This window comes from Equus caballus, chromosome 5 (genome assembly GCF_041296265.1).
Source record: "Equus caballus isolate H_3958 breed thoroughbred chromosome 5, TB-T2T, whole genome shotgun sequence".
NCBI classification, from domain to species: Eukaryota; Metazoa; Chordata; class Mammalia; order Perissodactyla; family Equidae; genus Equus; species Equus caballus.
This window is the reverse complement of record NC_091688.1, coordinates 40,898,756-40,914,617: the sequence shown is the minus strand read 5'-3', so window position 1 is coordinate 40,914,617 and position 15,862 is coordinate 40,898,756. Positions and strand designations below refer to the sequence as shown.

General features: G+C 45.6%; 1 protein-coding gene across 9 annotated transcripts in view; it reads right to left on the bottom strand.

Moving 5' to 3' along the window:
• Nucleotides 1-15,862, bottom strand: part of ARHGEF2 (Rho/Rac guanine nucleotide exchange factor 2) — a 50,498-nt gene that overhangs the window by 27,058 nt on the left and 7,578 nt on the right. For 2 of the 9 annotated variants that reach the window (XM_070268041.1, XM_023641022.2), the window contains exons 2-7: nucleotides 13,505-13,785; nucleotides 11,968-12,085; nucleotides 5,303-5,341; nucleotides 3,184-3,301; nucleotides 2,548-2,587; nucleotides 1,252-1,345 (exon numbers count right to left, since the gene is read on the bottom strand). In XM_070268041.1, the coding sequence (XP_070124142.1) occupies nucleotides 1,252-1,345; nucleotides 2,548-2,587; nucleotides 3,184-3,301; nucleotides 5,303-5,341; nucleotides 11,968-12,085; nucleotides 13,505-13,785 (690 nt within the window). Of the gene's footprint in view, nucleotides 1-1,251; nucleotides 1,346-1,537; nucleotides 1,867-2,547; nucleotides 2,588-3,183; nucleotides 3,302-5,302; nucleotides 5,342-11,967; nucleotides 12,086-12,599; nucleotides 12,829-13,504; nucleotides 13,786-15,862 lie in introns of those variants that run through there. The other 7 variants (XM_070268042.1, XM_014739888.3, XM_070268046.1 and 4 more) reach the window with 6 other exon arrangements.

Genomic DNA, 15,862 nt, shown 5'->3' with positions numbered 1-15,862 from the left:
TTCACCCGGTTACTCAACCCCTCACCAAACCATTAGGCCAAGGGTGGGAAAATTCAGACCAAGTGGGATCTGGATGGCTCCCCTGGGCAGTACCAGCTTCTCCTACCATTCCCACTGTAGGAAAAGAGGGCGATTCCGCCAACAGGCTCACCTACCCTGAATTGAGAGACCCTGTGGGGAGATGGGACTCAGACCCGAGGTCTTGGTATTTGTTCTCTAAAGAGCTCTGTTCCCCACGGGAGAGAAGAAGCCTCACTGGGCCACCTGCACCCCCCCCCCCAACCCCGCCCCGCCTTTAAGAGTCTCCAGCTGCTCTTGGCCTGGGTGAGAAGGTGCTAACCAGCTGGTTTCATCTCTGCCCACCCAGAGGAAGGGGAATCCTGGCTCAAAGGCTGGCAGAGAAGAGAGCCCTGGCACTGTGGGTGGGGCTGGGAGGTGCCCAGGCAACCTTACTTAGTGAGAATCCCATGGTTTTTCAAGGTGAATATGATGATGTCTCCTCTGGGGTTTCTCTCAATGCTCAGAAGCTGCCCTGGCTTGGAAAGTACATGCATACTTGGGAAGGCCATGAGAGCAAAAGAGGGGTGGCTCATTCTGCCAGTAAATGAAGAAAGTGGAAATGAATTCAAGCAGCAGGCAGAGCTCCCAGTTTCACCAGAGCCCAGGGGTTGGTAATAAGGAAGAAAGAAATGTGCCTTCACCTTCCTGAGGTCAGAGCTGCACATGGCCCCACACGTATGGCGTGCATGTGCTTCCATAATCATATACTTTCCTGGCTTCCACTCTGCCTGTGGTCTAATTTCAACTGCTTCAGCTGCTGTATCCACCCATAAAATTATGAGTGTAAAAGCACTTTGCAAACTCTAATATTCTCTGAAGAAGTAAAAAGTATTGCTGTAATTATTATCATTATAATGTCCAATGGTTAAGATTTCTGCTGCCCACCTCTTAGCTATGTGAGGCCTAAGGAGCAGGAGGGCCAGGCCACTCCTCAGCTTCTGAGGCTCCTCTCTTCCAGCTGTCTACAGCTGGCTGCTAAGCTGGAGCATGGAGAAAGCAGAGGAAAGGTGATTTACAGGGATATAGGGAGGGAGGCTGGGAGAGAGAACATGTGTTCCCCTAAAACTTGAACCATTGCCCTGAGTCTCTGTCTAGGGAAGAGGGGGAGGGGCGCAAGTAGTGGGGTGAGGAGGAGGAGAAGCGGGGAGGGCAGTGGGTCTCAGGCCTCCTGCTTCCCTGGCTGACTCTTACCTTGGCCTTCCCGGTCATGCCCAAGAGGAAGCTGAGGGTCCGTCGCAGGGAGGAGCCTGCCCAGGTTCCCGAGCCCCCTTCCAGTTGGCTACAGCTGCAGAAAGAAAAAGAAAAGGTGAAGAGATGGAGGCAGAGCTGGAAAAGAAAAACAACATACTCACAGAGAGATGGTAGATGAAGGTCCCATGACCAGGAGATAGAGAATGGAGATACAAGAGGGAAGACTCAGAGAAAGGGTGAGGAAGAAAGAGGAAGGACCCGGAAAGAAAGACACTCCCACACACACCTCCTAGGACTTCCTGGATGTGGACACTACAGTTTCCCAGGACCCACTGTTTATGAGGAAAACTGCAGGCTCCTCCCAGATAAATACAGACTTCCCCTTCCTACCTAATCCAGGCCCAGTCTCCTCCTCTCATGCTGCTCCCCAACGGAAGTGATATGGGGTGGGGGCTCTCCAGTGGGGCATTTTCCCCTCGCAAAACAAGAACCCTGTGTACGACCCTCTCTGCTGTTTGGAAAGGGCCTCTGGGCCTAAAGCCAATAAGGACTGAATTTCCTGGGATTTCATCAGCCCCATCCCATGAGCTAATCCCAAACCCAGAGCCAGGAGGATGTGTCAGCTAGAGATTTTCAGGACCACAAATCAGAGCTTGATATCTTAAAGGGCCCATTACTAGCTCACACACCCACACTGTCTTAGAGGGCTGACCCACTCCAATCAGGCCTGGCTATAGGAGCCAAATAAACAGGTGCTGATTTTGCATGCTTATTTACGTAGTTATTGAAATCTCCCAGCCTCCATCCTGATTCCTGAACTATGCCTCCAGCCCCTGCCCTCTCCCCTCGGGGCTCTACAGTTCTTGCCCAGCTCTCCTTAGAGCCACTCCCCATTGGCCAGTTATCTGAGCCATCCAAGCTGATCCATGATCCTTTGTCACTGTCTCTCCGGAAGACTGTCCCAGAGCTCACCTTTGTGGCACTGACAACAGCAAGCAACTCCCATTCTCTTTTATTCAATTGACACCCTGGGGTCTAGATACTCCTTTTCTTTCCCTAATTTCTTCCGCATCCCATGGAGCTCCTGGGAACCTTCTGAGCCTTCCCTGGCCAATGAGAAGAGGGTAAATTCTATGCAGCTCAGAGAGAAGGATATTTGGAGGTCTTTGATCAGAAATGTTAACCGGAGCAATGTTTCAGGAAGCAGAGACCCTTGGGGCTACGAAATCCAGGGCCCAGTCCCCTTGCCCCTCCCTAATCTGGGCCTTTGAAGGGCTCCGAGTCCCCCAAACTCACCTTTGGCTGAGGTCAGCGGCAGACGACTGGGATAAATTCCCTGCCAAGACAAAAGGAGACGGGAAGTGTCCAGCTAAAGCCAGACAAAGGTGCTCAGGGCTGCCTCCCCCACCCGTTCCACCTGGATCAGGTTCCCAAGCTGCAGGTGCATGTGACGCCATTCCTGAGGGCGGGCGCTGGGGAATAGGGAGGGAGGGCGGGGTCTGAGCTGAGCAGAACTGAAGAATTTAGGAGCCAGGGAACTGAGCACCAGGGTTATGTGGAGACGAGGGGCTAGGCATGGATGTCTCCGTTCTGTTTCTGGTGAGTGGGGAGGGCAGAAGTTTCACACTGAGCTCCCAATGCCTCATCTTGACAACAAGGTACATTGCGGGTAACTGTCCTCCATCTCTGGTGACAGGGGAAGCTGGAGAGGCTCACTCTGTTCTATGTCCTCCTTCATTGGAAAGGAGAGTCTCAGAATGCCAAAGGTCTGAATTCAGATCTCTCATGTGAATAAAGGCATTTTTGGGTTTCCAAGAGTGTGTGGTTAAACATAATCCAGGACCTCTGGACCCTAAACAGCTGGCTCGGAGGAGTGGTGGCGAGACAGAAAGGGGAAGGGGCATCACGGCTTTGCTCCCCACTTTTACTCACCAGCTGGATCTGAGCAGCCCAAGAAGCAATTGATGCCACTCATGGATACAGACTTGGAAAGCATGCCAGTGGCTGGGTGGTCCAAAGGGCCAGCAGATGGATGACAGGAACCCTGACCCTAGAATCATGTCAAGAATCCTCACACAAAGGTCAGGCCTCATCCGTCTTCCACCCACGCTCTTCACTTTTCCCACAGTGTGGCCCCCTCAAGGCCTTCAGGCCTTCCACCCCTCTCCAGTACCCATATCTGGGATATTCCATTTGAAGTAGCTGGGAAGTTATTCCTGCTATTTAGCATTCATCACTACTGCAATTCAAGCCCAGACTTCCTTAATATAGAAAATATCTTAGAAAAGATTTACCCTGAATAGTTTCCAGAAATGACAAACTCAAGCTATAGAGGCCAGGCAGGTAATGAAAAAAGAAATGAGGCAATCTGGGTTTAATACAATAGGGAATAGAAATATTCATAAACCACACAGCCAACCATTAGAAAATAATTTTTTTTTTCCTTTTTCTCCCCAAAGCCCCCTGGTACACAGTTGTATATTTTTAGTTGTGAGTCCCTCTAGTTGTGGCATGTGGGACGCCGCCTCAGCATGGCCTGATGAGCAGTGCCATGTCTGTGCCCGGGATCTGAACCAGTGAAACCCTGGGCCGCCTAAGTGGAGCGCGAACTTAACCACTTGGCCACGGGGCTGGCGCCAGAAAATACATTTTTCTGAAGCCTACATGAAGCATTATAAAAACCGGCTCCATACAGGCCATAAGGCAAATTTTAACACACTTCAAATAATCTGTATCATAGAGATCATAGGAAACAATCCAGAAGTTCCTTTCCAATAGACTAGATAAAGAATCTGTGATAGATTTATATATCAAAATACTATTCAAAAGTAAAAATGAACAAACCACAGCTTACCCAACAATATGGATAAATCTCACAAACACAATGTTGAGTCAAAGAATCAAGACACAAAAGATGTATATACTGTAGGATTACATTCATATAAAGTTTAAAACAAGCAAAACTAATTGATATTGTTTAGAGATGCATACAAAAATGGTAAATCTATAAGGAAAATTGATCTCAAAAGTCAAGAAAATGATCATCTCTGCCAGGAGAGAGAAGGTTCTCAATGTGGAGGGACACAGGGGCTTCTGGGTTTTGATGACACTTTTTCTTTTTTCTTCTTTTGAGGAAGATTAGCCCTGAGCTAACTGCTGCCAATCCTCCTCTTTTCACTGAGGAAGACTGTCCCTGAGCTAACATCTGTGCCCATCTTCCTCTGCTTTATATGTGGGATGCCTACCATAGCACGGCATGTCAAGTGGTGCCATGTCCACACCTGGGATCCGAACCGGCGAACCCTGGGGTCACTGAAGTGTAATGTGTGCACTTAACTGCTGCGCCACCAGGCTGGCCTCAGACACTTTTTCTTACCTGGGGTGGTTACACAGCTGTTTGCTTCCTAATTATGCGTTACCTTGTTCATATAAGTTTTATATACTTTTCTGTATGTATGTTTTATTTCAAAAATTTTTTAAGTTTTAAAAAAATCTTTATAGATTTAGAAATTTTAAAACACCATTCTAAATAAACTTTCTGGTTAAAGAAGAAATTATAATGGAAATGTAAACATACTTTATAATAACAATAATGAAAATACTACAGAACAAAACCTGTGAGAGATGGCCAAAGCAGTATTTCAAGGGTAATTTGTAGCCTTAAAATGTTTATATTGAAAAATTTAAAAAGCTGAAAATTAATGAGTTACGTCAACTTAAAAGGTTAGAAAAAGAACCACAGAAAAAATCCAAAGAAAACAGAAAGAAGGATACAATAAAGATAAAAAAACAGAAGTCAATTAAGTAGTAAACATAAAGTAGGATCAATAAAACCAAGAGTTGTTTTTTAAGAATAGGCAAATAGACAAACCTTTGATAAGAGTGACGAAGAGAGAGAAGGCACAAATAAAAGTAGAATGAAAAAGTAGACCTAACTACAGAAAGAGCAGTGATTAGAAAGATAAGAGAATACTACCTACAACTTAATGCCAAGAATTTTGAAAATGCAAACAAAATAGACAAATTCTTTAAAAATATATATATAACTTACCAAAACTGAATCTAGAAGAAATAGAAAGTCTGAGTTGTCCTATTAAAGAAACGGAATCAGTAATTAATCTTTCTATAAACAGAATAAAACACAGCAGGCCAAAACAGTTTTATAGGCAAGGAACAGATCTTTCAAGGAATAGATCACTGAAAACTCCTTCTATAAGGCAAGTATAACCTTGATTCTTTTTTAAAATTTTTTTATTTAATTTTTTAATTTTTAAAAATTTTATTGGAACACAGCCATGCCCATTTTTTTCCCCCTGAGGAAGGTTAGCTCTGAGCTAACATCTGTTGCCAATCTGCAGCAATAGATAATTGATACCATAAGTGAAATCCAGCAGCAGCACGACGAAGTTGATTTATCCTAAGAAAACAAGGGTGGTTTAACATGAGAAAAATCTTTAAATGTAATTTACCTCAATATCACATCAAAGGAGAAAAACCGGAACCATCTCAGTAAAAACAGAAAAGCATAGAATAAAATTCAACACCCACCTATTGTAAAACTAAAGCCTTGGCAATTAGGGATAGAGGAAATTGTCCCTAACCTGATAAAGAGGATCTTTTAAAAACTTACATCCAAAAGTCAATTTCAATAGTGAAACATAAGATGTACTCCCTCTAAAATCAGAAACAAGACAAAGATACCCATTATCAGCATTTCTGTTCAACATGCAATAGAGCCCTAGCAAGCACTGTAGGGCAAGAAAAAGAAAGGAAAGGAATAAATATTGGAAAAGAAGAAACAAAGCTCATTTAAGGTTGATTTAATTGTCTAATTAGAAAAGAAAAAAATCCACAAATTGTTAAAACTAAAAAAACACTTAGTAAGATGAATGACTATAAGATCACTATACAAGGATTAATTCAATTCCATTTCTATAAACCAAAAATAATTATAAAATGTAATTATAATATAAGAAAGCATTTATAATAGCAACAAAAACTATAAGATACCTAGAAATAAATCTAATAGATTGACAAGACCTGTATAAGGAAAACTAACACTTTATTTTTTGTTTGTTTCTGCTGAGGAAGATTCGCCCTGAGCTAACATCTGATGCCAATCTTCCTCTTTTTGTATGTGAGCCACCACCACAGCATGGCCACTGACAGACAAATGGTGTAGGTCTGTGCCCAGGAACCGAACATGGGCTGCTGAAGTGAAGCACATTGAATGACTAGGCCACCAGGGTTGGCCCCTAATATTTTATTAAAAGACATATTTTCCTTTTAGAAAACTTAACTAAATAGCGAGAGATATTATTTTTTCATGGATAGGAAGATTCAAGATTAGAAAGATGTCAATTCATCCTGAATTAATCTTTGAATTCAATACAATCTCAATCAAAATCCAGCAGGAGTTTTTGATTTTTAGAATTGATAATCTGATTCCAAAATTCACATGAAAATGTAAAGGACCTAGAATAGCCAAGATAATCTTAAAGAAAAATAATAAAGTTGGAGGACTTACACTACCACATTCTTAAGACTTACAATAAAGCTACATTAATGAAGACAATGTAGTATTGGCATAAGGATAGACAAGTAGATCAATGGAACAGAGAACAGGGCCCAGAAATAAACTCACACAAATACAGCCACTTGATTTTCAACAAAGGTACCACGGCAATTCAATAGGGAAAGTCAGGTTTTTTAAGGGAGCAGCTGGATATCTACATGGGGGAAAAAACCCACAAAACCTTGATTTCTACCATACACAAGAATCTAGATAACTCATAGACCTAAACATGAAAGCTCAAACTATAAAGCTTCTAGAAGAAAACTTCAGAGAAAAGTCTCCACATTCTTGGGGTAGGCAAGATTTCTCAAACATGATCAAAAGCACTAACCATTAAAAATGTGATGAATTGGGCTTCATCTAAATTAAAAACTCATGCTTATTAAATACATTGTTAAAATAAAAAGGCAAGTCCAAGACTGGGAGAAAATATGCACAATACATATATCTAACAAAAAGACTTAAATCCAGAATATATAAAGAACCTCACCAATCAATAAGAAAAAGACAAGCTGTTTTAAAAACTGAGTAAGAGTCTTAGACAGACATTTCACAAAAGAAGATATTCGGATGGTCAATATGAATATGAAAAGGGGGGCTGGTCCCATGGCTGAGTGGTTAAGTTCGCATGCTCTATTTCGGCAGCCTAGGGTTTTGCCAGTTTGGATCCCGGCTTGGACACGGCACCACTTGTCAGGCCATGCTGAGGAGGCATCCCACACAGCACAGCAAGAAGGACCTACAACTAGAATATACAACTATGTACTGGGGGGCTTTGGGGAGAAGAAGAAGAAGAAAAAAAAGAAGATTGGCAACAGATGTTAGCTCAGGTGCCAATCTTTAAAAAAAAAAAAGAGAGAGAATATGAAAAGGTACCCAACAAAACTTTTCAACAGGGACATGCAAATTAAAACCAGAATGAGGGGCTGGCCCCGTGGCCGAGTGGTTAAGTTCGCACACTCCGCTGCAGGTGGCCCAGTGTTTCGTTGGTTCGAATCCTGGGTGCGGACATGGCACTGCTCATCAAACCATGCTGAGGCAGCGTCCCACATACCACAACTAGAAGGACCCACAACGAAAATATACAATCCCGTACCGGGGGGCTTTGGGGAGAAAAAGGAAAAAAATAAAATCTTTTTAAAAAAAAAAAAAACCAGAATGAGATACCGCTAAGACACTCACCAGAATGGCTGAAATTAAAAACTTGACAAAAGCAGTATACCATATCTAAGAATAAATCTAATACATACATCTAATCTAAGATCTATATGGCAAAAATAATAAAACTTTATTAAAAGACATTAAATGGAGAGGTATACTATTTTCATGGATAGGAATAAGCAATATTATAAAGATGTCAACTCTCTCTAAATTAATCTTTAGATTCAATGCAACTCCAATAAAAATCTCAAAGTTCATTTTTTGTTTTGGTTTTTTTTTTGCTGAGGAAGATTGCCCTGAGTTGACATCTGTTGCCAATGTTCCTCTTTTTTGTTTGAAGAAGATTGCCCTGAGCTAACATCTGTGCCAGTCTTCCTCTATTTTGTTTGTTTTTGTTTTTGTTTTCTTCCCCAAGCCCCCTAGTACATAGTTGTATATTCTAGTTGTGAGTGCCTCTGGTTGTGCTACGTGGGACACCACCTCAGCATGGCCTGATGAACGGTGCCATGTCTGCACCCAGGATCCAAACTGGTGAAACCTTGGGCCACTGAAGTGGAGTGTGCAAACTTAACCACTCAGCCATGGGGCTGGCCCCTGTTCCTCTATTTTGTATGTGGGTCACTTCCACAGCACAGCTTGACAAATGGTGTAGGTCCACACCCAGGAACCGAACCCAGGCCACCGAAGTGGAGCATGCCAAACTTAACCACTAGGCCACAGGGCTGGCCTTCAAAGTGTTTTGTTGTTGTTTTTTGAGGAAGATTAGTCCTGAGCTAACATCTGCTGTCAATCCTCCTCTTTTTTGCTGAGGAAGACTGGCCCTAAGCTAACATCTGTGCCCATCTTCCTCTATTTTATATGTGGGATGCTTGCCACAGCATGGCTTGACAAGTGGTGTGTAGGTCTGCACCCAGGATCTGAACTGGTGAACCCCAGGCCGCCAAAGCGGAGCATGTGAACTTAACCGCTGTGCCACCAGGCCAGGCCCTCAAAGTTTTTTTAATGCATGTTTTGTATGTATGTTATACTTCAATAAATATGTTCATTTTTTTAAAAATTAAGAAAGTCTATTTAAAGACACCATAGGAGAGGGAAAAGACAAACCACATTACTCCATCTTTGAGAAAAGATCATTGCAGCACATATAACAACAAATGATTAGTATTCAGAATATACAAAGAATGCCTTCAAAACAATAAAGGAAAAACCCTCAAAGAACCCAACAGAAAAATGGGCAAAAGACATGAAGAGGCGGGGCTGGCCCGGTGGCGCAGTGGTTAAGTTTGCACGTTCTGCTTCTCAGCAGCCCTGGGTTCACCAGTCTGGATCGCGGGTGTGGACATGGCACTGCTTGGCAGACAGGCTGTTGTAGGCGTCACACATATAAAGTAGAGGAAGATGGGCACAGATGTTAGCTCAGGGCCAGTCTTCCTCAGAAAAAGAGGAGGATTGGCAGTAGTTAGGTCAGGGCTAATCTTCCTCAAAAAAAAAAAAAAGACATGAAGAGGAATTTCACAGAAGAGGAAACACAAATGACCAGCACACATATGAAAATACGCTCTATTGCATTTGTAATAGGATAATTCAAATTAAGACCACAATGAGATTTATAACCGCCAGATTGGCAAAATTAAGTCTGATGACTCCAAATGTTGAAAAGGATGTGGATCAATGGGAACTCATATTTATATACTGCTGATGGGAGTGGGAACAATTTGCCATTATCTTGTAAAATGAACATCTGCATACTCTACGACCCAACAATTCCACTCCAATGTATATACCCTGGAGAAATTCCTGTGAATGTGCAGCAGAAGATGGATAAAGGGATATTCATAGTGACAATTCTTCATAATAGCAAAGAATGGATATTACCCAAATGTCCATCAACAGAAGAATGGAATGAAAATAAACTATAACTATTTGCAACAAATGGGTAAAAATTAGAAACAGAATGTTGAATGAAAATGTAAGTTACAGAAAATTTTGTACAACATAACATCATTGTTTTTAAACTCAGAAATAAATAAAAGAAATAATATATTATTAGGTAATACATATATTTGTGTTAAAACTATAAAAAATATAAGTGAATGATAAAGAAAGTTCAAGATAGTGATTATCTCTGGTAGGAAGGCAAGAGAATAAGTGAAGAGAAGAAGACATAGGCAAAGATAAGTGTATTGGTAATGTTCTAGTTCTTGAGATGGGTGGTTGATTTACTGGGCATTCTTTCTTTTGCTTGAGGAAGATTAGCCCTGAGCTAACATCTGTGCCAATCTTCCTCTATTTTGTACGTGGGTCGCTGCCACAGCATGGCTTGATGAGCAGTGTGTAAGTCCCCACCCGGGATCTGAACCTGTGAACCTGGGCCCCCAAAGTGGAGCTCGCTGAACTTAACTACTACACCATCGGCCAGCCCTGGGCATTCATTTTTAAATATTATGTTTAAAAGACAAAGGGAACAAAATACATCAGAGGGTATTAGCAACTCTGGCAAAGTGGAGTGAACAGGCCCCATTTAAGGACATCTGAATTTTAAAAAATGTAAGCACCATGCTGGCCAAACAAAATAAATTTTGGAACTAGACTTGGCTCATGGACCATCAGTCCCCAAGACCCAGTCTAGTTTAAAGAGTCTCAGACTTCTGTTCTGTGGACTTTGGTGGAGAACTTACGCGTTACACGTTACTGCAGGAAGAACCAAAAAACCTCCAACATATAGACAAGGAGGAATTTAAGGGGATTGCTTAAATATTGGGTGGAAAGAGGAGAGGAATCAAAGCAGGAAGGCATAAAAAGAGAAAAAAGCACTAGGGAAAAGAGGGAAAGAAGAGCACGTATAATACCAAGAAAGGGAAAGTGGGGAGAAGAGAAAGGTGGAAGAGAGGGAAAGAAGTATGAAGGAATGCTGGAGAGAAGAGGAAAAAGAAGTGCTATTTCTCACGCTCCTCCTGGGTGCCAGCGCCTGTACTGGGCACTTTAACACCTTTTACCATCTAATAATCACAACTTTAAAAGATTGTTTTTATTATCCTGATTTTCAGAAAGATGAAATAAATTGTTCAGCTGGTAAATGAAGGATTTAGAGTCAGTTTGACTCCTAAATCCTGTTCTTTCTACCATATCACATTGACATGGGGGTGAGGGAAGACAGGCAGAGATCTTGATGGAGAAAAGGGGGCGATGGAATCAGACGGGGCTTGCTGTCTCCCTGACAGGCTGTAACAGCCCCTTGCTGTCAGCGTCTCTCCCAAACCACAGGCACTTGAACAACGAGGCGGGGGTGGGTAACCCTCGCCAGCTAGAGGATGAGCAGGAAGGGAGGCAACCTTTAGTCACCAGGCTTGAGACATTTCTGTGCACTCAGGGACTCTTAGCTAGTAGATCTAGTGGTGTCTCTAATGCCCTCATATCCTCAGTAGTCCCTAGGTCCTGACTTGAGATCCCCCCAGTTTTATGTGTCCTTAAGCCAGAAGGCTGGGCAATCTCTCTATCCTTTCTCATTTGATAATCCCACGATTATCTTGTTAGAGAACTATTGTCTTTCAAGGTACCAGATGCCTAGTTTCATCCCACAAATAATTTCAGCTCCAATTCTGAGAAACGTGGGGTCTACAGAAAGAAGTGGTTATAATAACTAGGGGAACAGGGGATTTTGAATGAGAGAGAAACAGAGATACCCACATCAATACAGAGACACAGACACGGAAAGGAAGGAACAGAGAGTCTTAGAGAAAGAGACAGAGGTGGGATACCAAGAGTGGGGGACAGAGCAGACAGACCAGGGGAAGCAGACAGAGGGGTGGGGTACAGACAACAGATTCCGCTTCAGTCAGATGGAGTCAGTGATGCCTGCGTACAGAGAGAGACCCAGCAGCTGGCAGAACAGAAGAGGCACAGAGTGGCAGCTGGACAGGCAAGGGGGCAGGAGAGGGGGAGGAAGTCGGTGGCCTCCACCGGGATTAGTCTGTCCATACCACGTGGGAGGATCGGCCACCTTGGTGCCGCAGTTCCAGAAAGGTGTCCAGTTCGTCTTGGCTCTGCAATAAGGGGGCCTCCTGGGGGCTCGTGCATCCCGATGCCTGCAGTTTGCTCCTGAAACACACATTGCCACCACTGCCCTCTGTATCCAGTGGCCAGTGACGGGCACAGGGAGGAACACTGCCTCAGCCCAGCCCTGTTGCTTGCCCCCAGCCCAGCCCTTCCTGTTGGCATAGGCTCAACCCAGACCCAAACTAACCTCCCTTTGCGGCTGTGCTCTGGCAGAGCTGCAGAGCTGGCTGCAGGCAAGGGTGACCCCTGCTGGTCAAAGGACAGTACTGCCCTCCAGAAGAAAGCTGGGATTCAGGGGGAGGGAAAGGGCAAGCTGGATTCTCAGTCCTTGCCTGGTTTCTGATGCCAAACTTTGGCCCCACTCAGCTGAATGGTGTGCCCAGGGCTCCCTTCTGTCTATACCCAAAGGGCAAGAAGTTATGCCTGATAATGAAAGGTGGCACCTGGAAGACTCTGAGATACAGTTGGCACCACATAAGGGGTACCCAGGGCATCTCTGCCTTGGACTAGCTGCTCTTAGGAAGGTGCCGTGAGCCCACCAGGCAAGGCTTCTCACCTGAGTTCCCACCCAAGCCAGTTCAGGGACAAGGCGCAGGGTCCTCTCTCTCCACCTGGTCCAGCCAGCTCTGCCCAGGAGGTAGAGAAGGTTCGTCTACTCACCGGAGCTAAAGGAACTCGTCTAAGGGGACCATTGCCAAAGCATGGAGACAGTGCCCTTCCATGACTAGCAGGCCCTCACATGACCAATCACACTGAACTCTTCATGCTGACCCCTGGACCTTCTCTTTCTGACTTCCTCTGTCTTTGGGGAAGTGGTCAGGGATTTTCCAGGAGACGGGGGAAGAGATGGGTCCCTCTCTTCCGGTCTGCCGAGCGTAAGCAGGCCTCTGAGCAAGAAGAGCTATTCCCCCATTGCAGGGCCATACTATGAGGTCCAAAACATCTTGGGTCTGCCTCAGGCTGGACCCAGCAGGTAGGCAGCAATTTGGGAAAGGGGCAGGTTCAATGCTCCAACCCTGGGACCACTTCTTTCAAGAAATCTCCCAAAGTTCTCTGGGCCTCAGTTTCTTCACCTGTAGAATGAGATTGGGCCGTGTGATCCCTGAGTCCCTTCCAGCTCTGGCACCTTTGTATGGCTCTATGAAACCCAGTTGGAGATGGAGGCAATAAGACCAAGCGTCCTGATACTCACCCCAACTCCATACCTTACCCCCTCCACTCTGACCCCCGCCTGCCCTGGAGACAAGGTAGAAAGAAGGTGCTAGGACCACTAGGGAGAGCCACATTTTAAAAGGTAGGGTCCATCATCCCCAAGGGCCCACAATAGGCCTGCGTTCTGATTCTCTGGGGAAGAGACCTAGGGGACCAGGTCTCTTCAATTCCTGTCATTCCTTTCCAACCACTTTCTCCTGGGTCTAGGACTTGAGGGAAGGAGGGACAGGAGGTCCCCTGGCGGTTTACCTGCTCAGTGGATCCTGGAGCTCCCTGCCTGGCCCCCAACTATGTCTTTTGAAGGGGTCATAGTTGTGGCTATGGGCACGGAAAGCCCCCGACCTTCGGAGGGGCACAGCATGGAAGCCATCTCCCTCCTTTTTTCCCTCTTCCTCCTCCTCTTCCTCCAGCTGCTCTCTGGACTCCACCACAGACAGGCAGCGGCGAGTGTGGCCTTGGGGTACCGGCTCTCCACCTGTGAGGAACACCTCTGGGACGTCTCTGTTCATGGGAGGCACACACAGGCCAGTCTGAGTCAAGAAGACAGAGAAGGATGAGCAGGGTTCTAGAACTCTAGAAACGTGGAACTAGAAAGATGTCACAGTCAGCAGGGCCTAGAGTATCTAGTTACCCCTCCCTTTCCTGAGGCACTGAATTCGAGAATGGCTGGCTCAGGATCACACTGGAAATGGAGTGCAGAGCCAAGTCTAGAACTTGGGTTTTCTGACTTCTAGTCCAGTGTTCTTACCAGTACCTAATGACGTCCTCATTCACTCATTATTATTTCATTTACGGAGCATCTATGTGGCAGAAAGCCAAGCCAAGCAAAGAGAAATAGATATTGTGTCTGTCCTCGAGGAACTCATAGTCTAGTGAGTGTGTGTGTGTGTGCATGCGTGCATATGTGCACACAGACAAAAGCACAAAACACAAATGACTGACTGGCCAGAGTATGCCAAAGGCGACAAGCGAAGTTTCAACAAAAGGCCTTGTGCTACCAAAGGAATGAGTGCATATAACCAGTTGGAGACTCAAAAAAGGGAAATAGAAGGAAGTAGAAAACCTTTGAGATGGGCCTGGAGGGGTGGAGTGGTTGGGATTTGGCCAAGTTAGAGAGGGAGGAGGCTAGGCAGATAAAGCAAGAGAGAGAAAAGGTTTAGGAATGAGAAAATATTGTGATTTCTTCCCTCTAGAACTCTGGTCATATGGGGAGTTAAGAAAGTGCTTATGACCTCTCCCCGGGAAGCAGAGAGAAGAGCTCCCAACCTCAGCCACATCGCAGTTCCTTCTCTCTCCTCCAAGGGGGCGTTGTTGTCACTGCCCAACACCCCCGGCTGCCATTAGGGCTTGCCTCAGCGTGTCTCAGAGTTAAGAACCCTCAGGTGCTCTTAAAGTTGAAAATGGTAAGTCCCATTCCAGAAAGAAGTACCACATACCAGAGTATCAAGGTGGTGGAGGGGCAGGAAGGGGACTAACATTACTGCATACCCCTCTATACCTCATTCCTAGGCCCTGTCTCTCTGGACCTTCTGCTAGGATGAGTCTCCCAGGCTCCCCTTCTCCAGGGACCACCCAGCTAGTGAGATGTTGGGAGTTCTCAGGAGGACCAGGAAGCAGTGAGCCAGAATCCTGCCTCCTCCAAGGCTTTCTGTATTATTACTCTCCCCACACAGGAGAGTGCAGGTTGTTGGAAAGTTGCTCCTTCAATCTATTTTACCCTCTCTCATGGCAACCTGTCCACTGCCCCCACCCCACTCAGGACTACTGAGAAGCCACTTGAGCCCGTGTTGACCACATGCCTGTCCACCTCAGGGAAGGAGGGAGACAAGTGCTCAGGCCTCTGCAGACGGCATTCTGCTGCTCTGTCGGGTGGGTCTAAGGATAGAAAAGGAGAGGCCTGGGAAACCGGCCCAGGCCCTGTGCCGGTCCATGCTCATCACATCTGAAAGCAACATAGAAGGGACCCCTCAGCCAGCCACCAAGAGAGACCTTCTCTCCCCTGGTCTACAAACTTGGGCCTCGTGCCATCTGATGTGCTGTCTATAAATGGGATAGGCAGATCTGCAGGGAGCAGGACAGAGCCCGAGGGCCAGAGCATTCCTGCCAACCGGTGGTCTCCAAAGCTGAGATTTGGGGGGGCGGGGGGAATACTGACAACAAGTATTGTGAGAAGCAGTGGTGGAGGGAGGAATAGGAACTGGAGGTGCTCACTGGGAAAAGAGAGACAGGGACCGGGAACAGGACAGAAATTGAGGGGCGCCGAGGGGGCACTGCGCTGATCTTGTGTGCTCTGGCATTCGGTGACCTCACGAAAGAGGAAAGACTGCTTGAGCTACACCCCCTGTAGCCAGCTTCTCTCTGCTCTCCCTGCCCCAGTCCTGCCTGCAGTGCTGATTGGGCAAGAGGAAAGGACTGCAGTGAAGTGCAGCCCTTTTCTTTCCCTCCAGCCCTGGAGGGGCCACTTGCTGGAGAGGGTACCCTGCTACTCGGGCCTGGTAGACATTTCTGATCCTGAGATCTTTATGTTCTGAGATCTTCCCTCTTCTTCCTCCAGCTCAGACCAACTAGAATCTGGCCTCTTCTCAAAGATCTACCCTTTTCCCACCA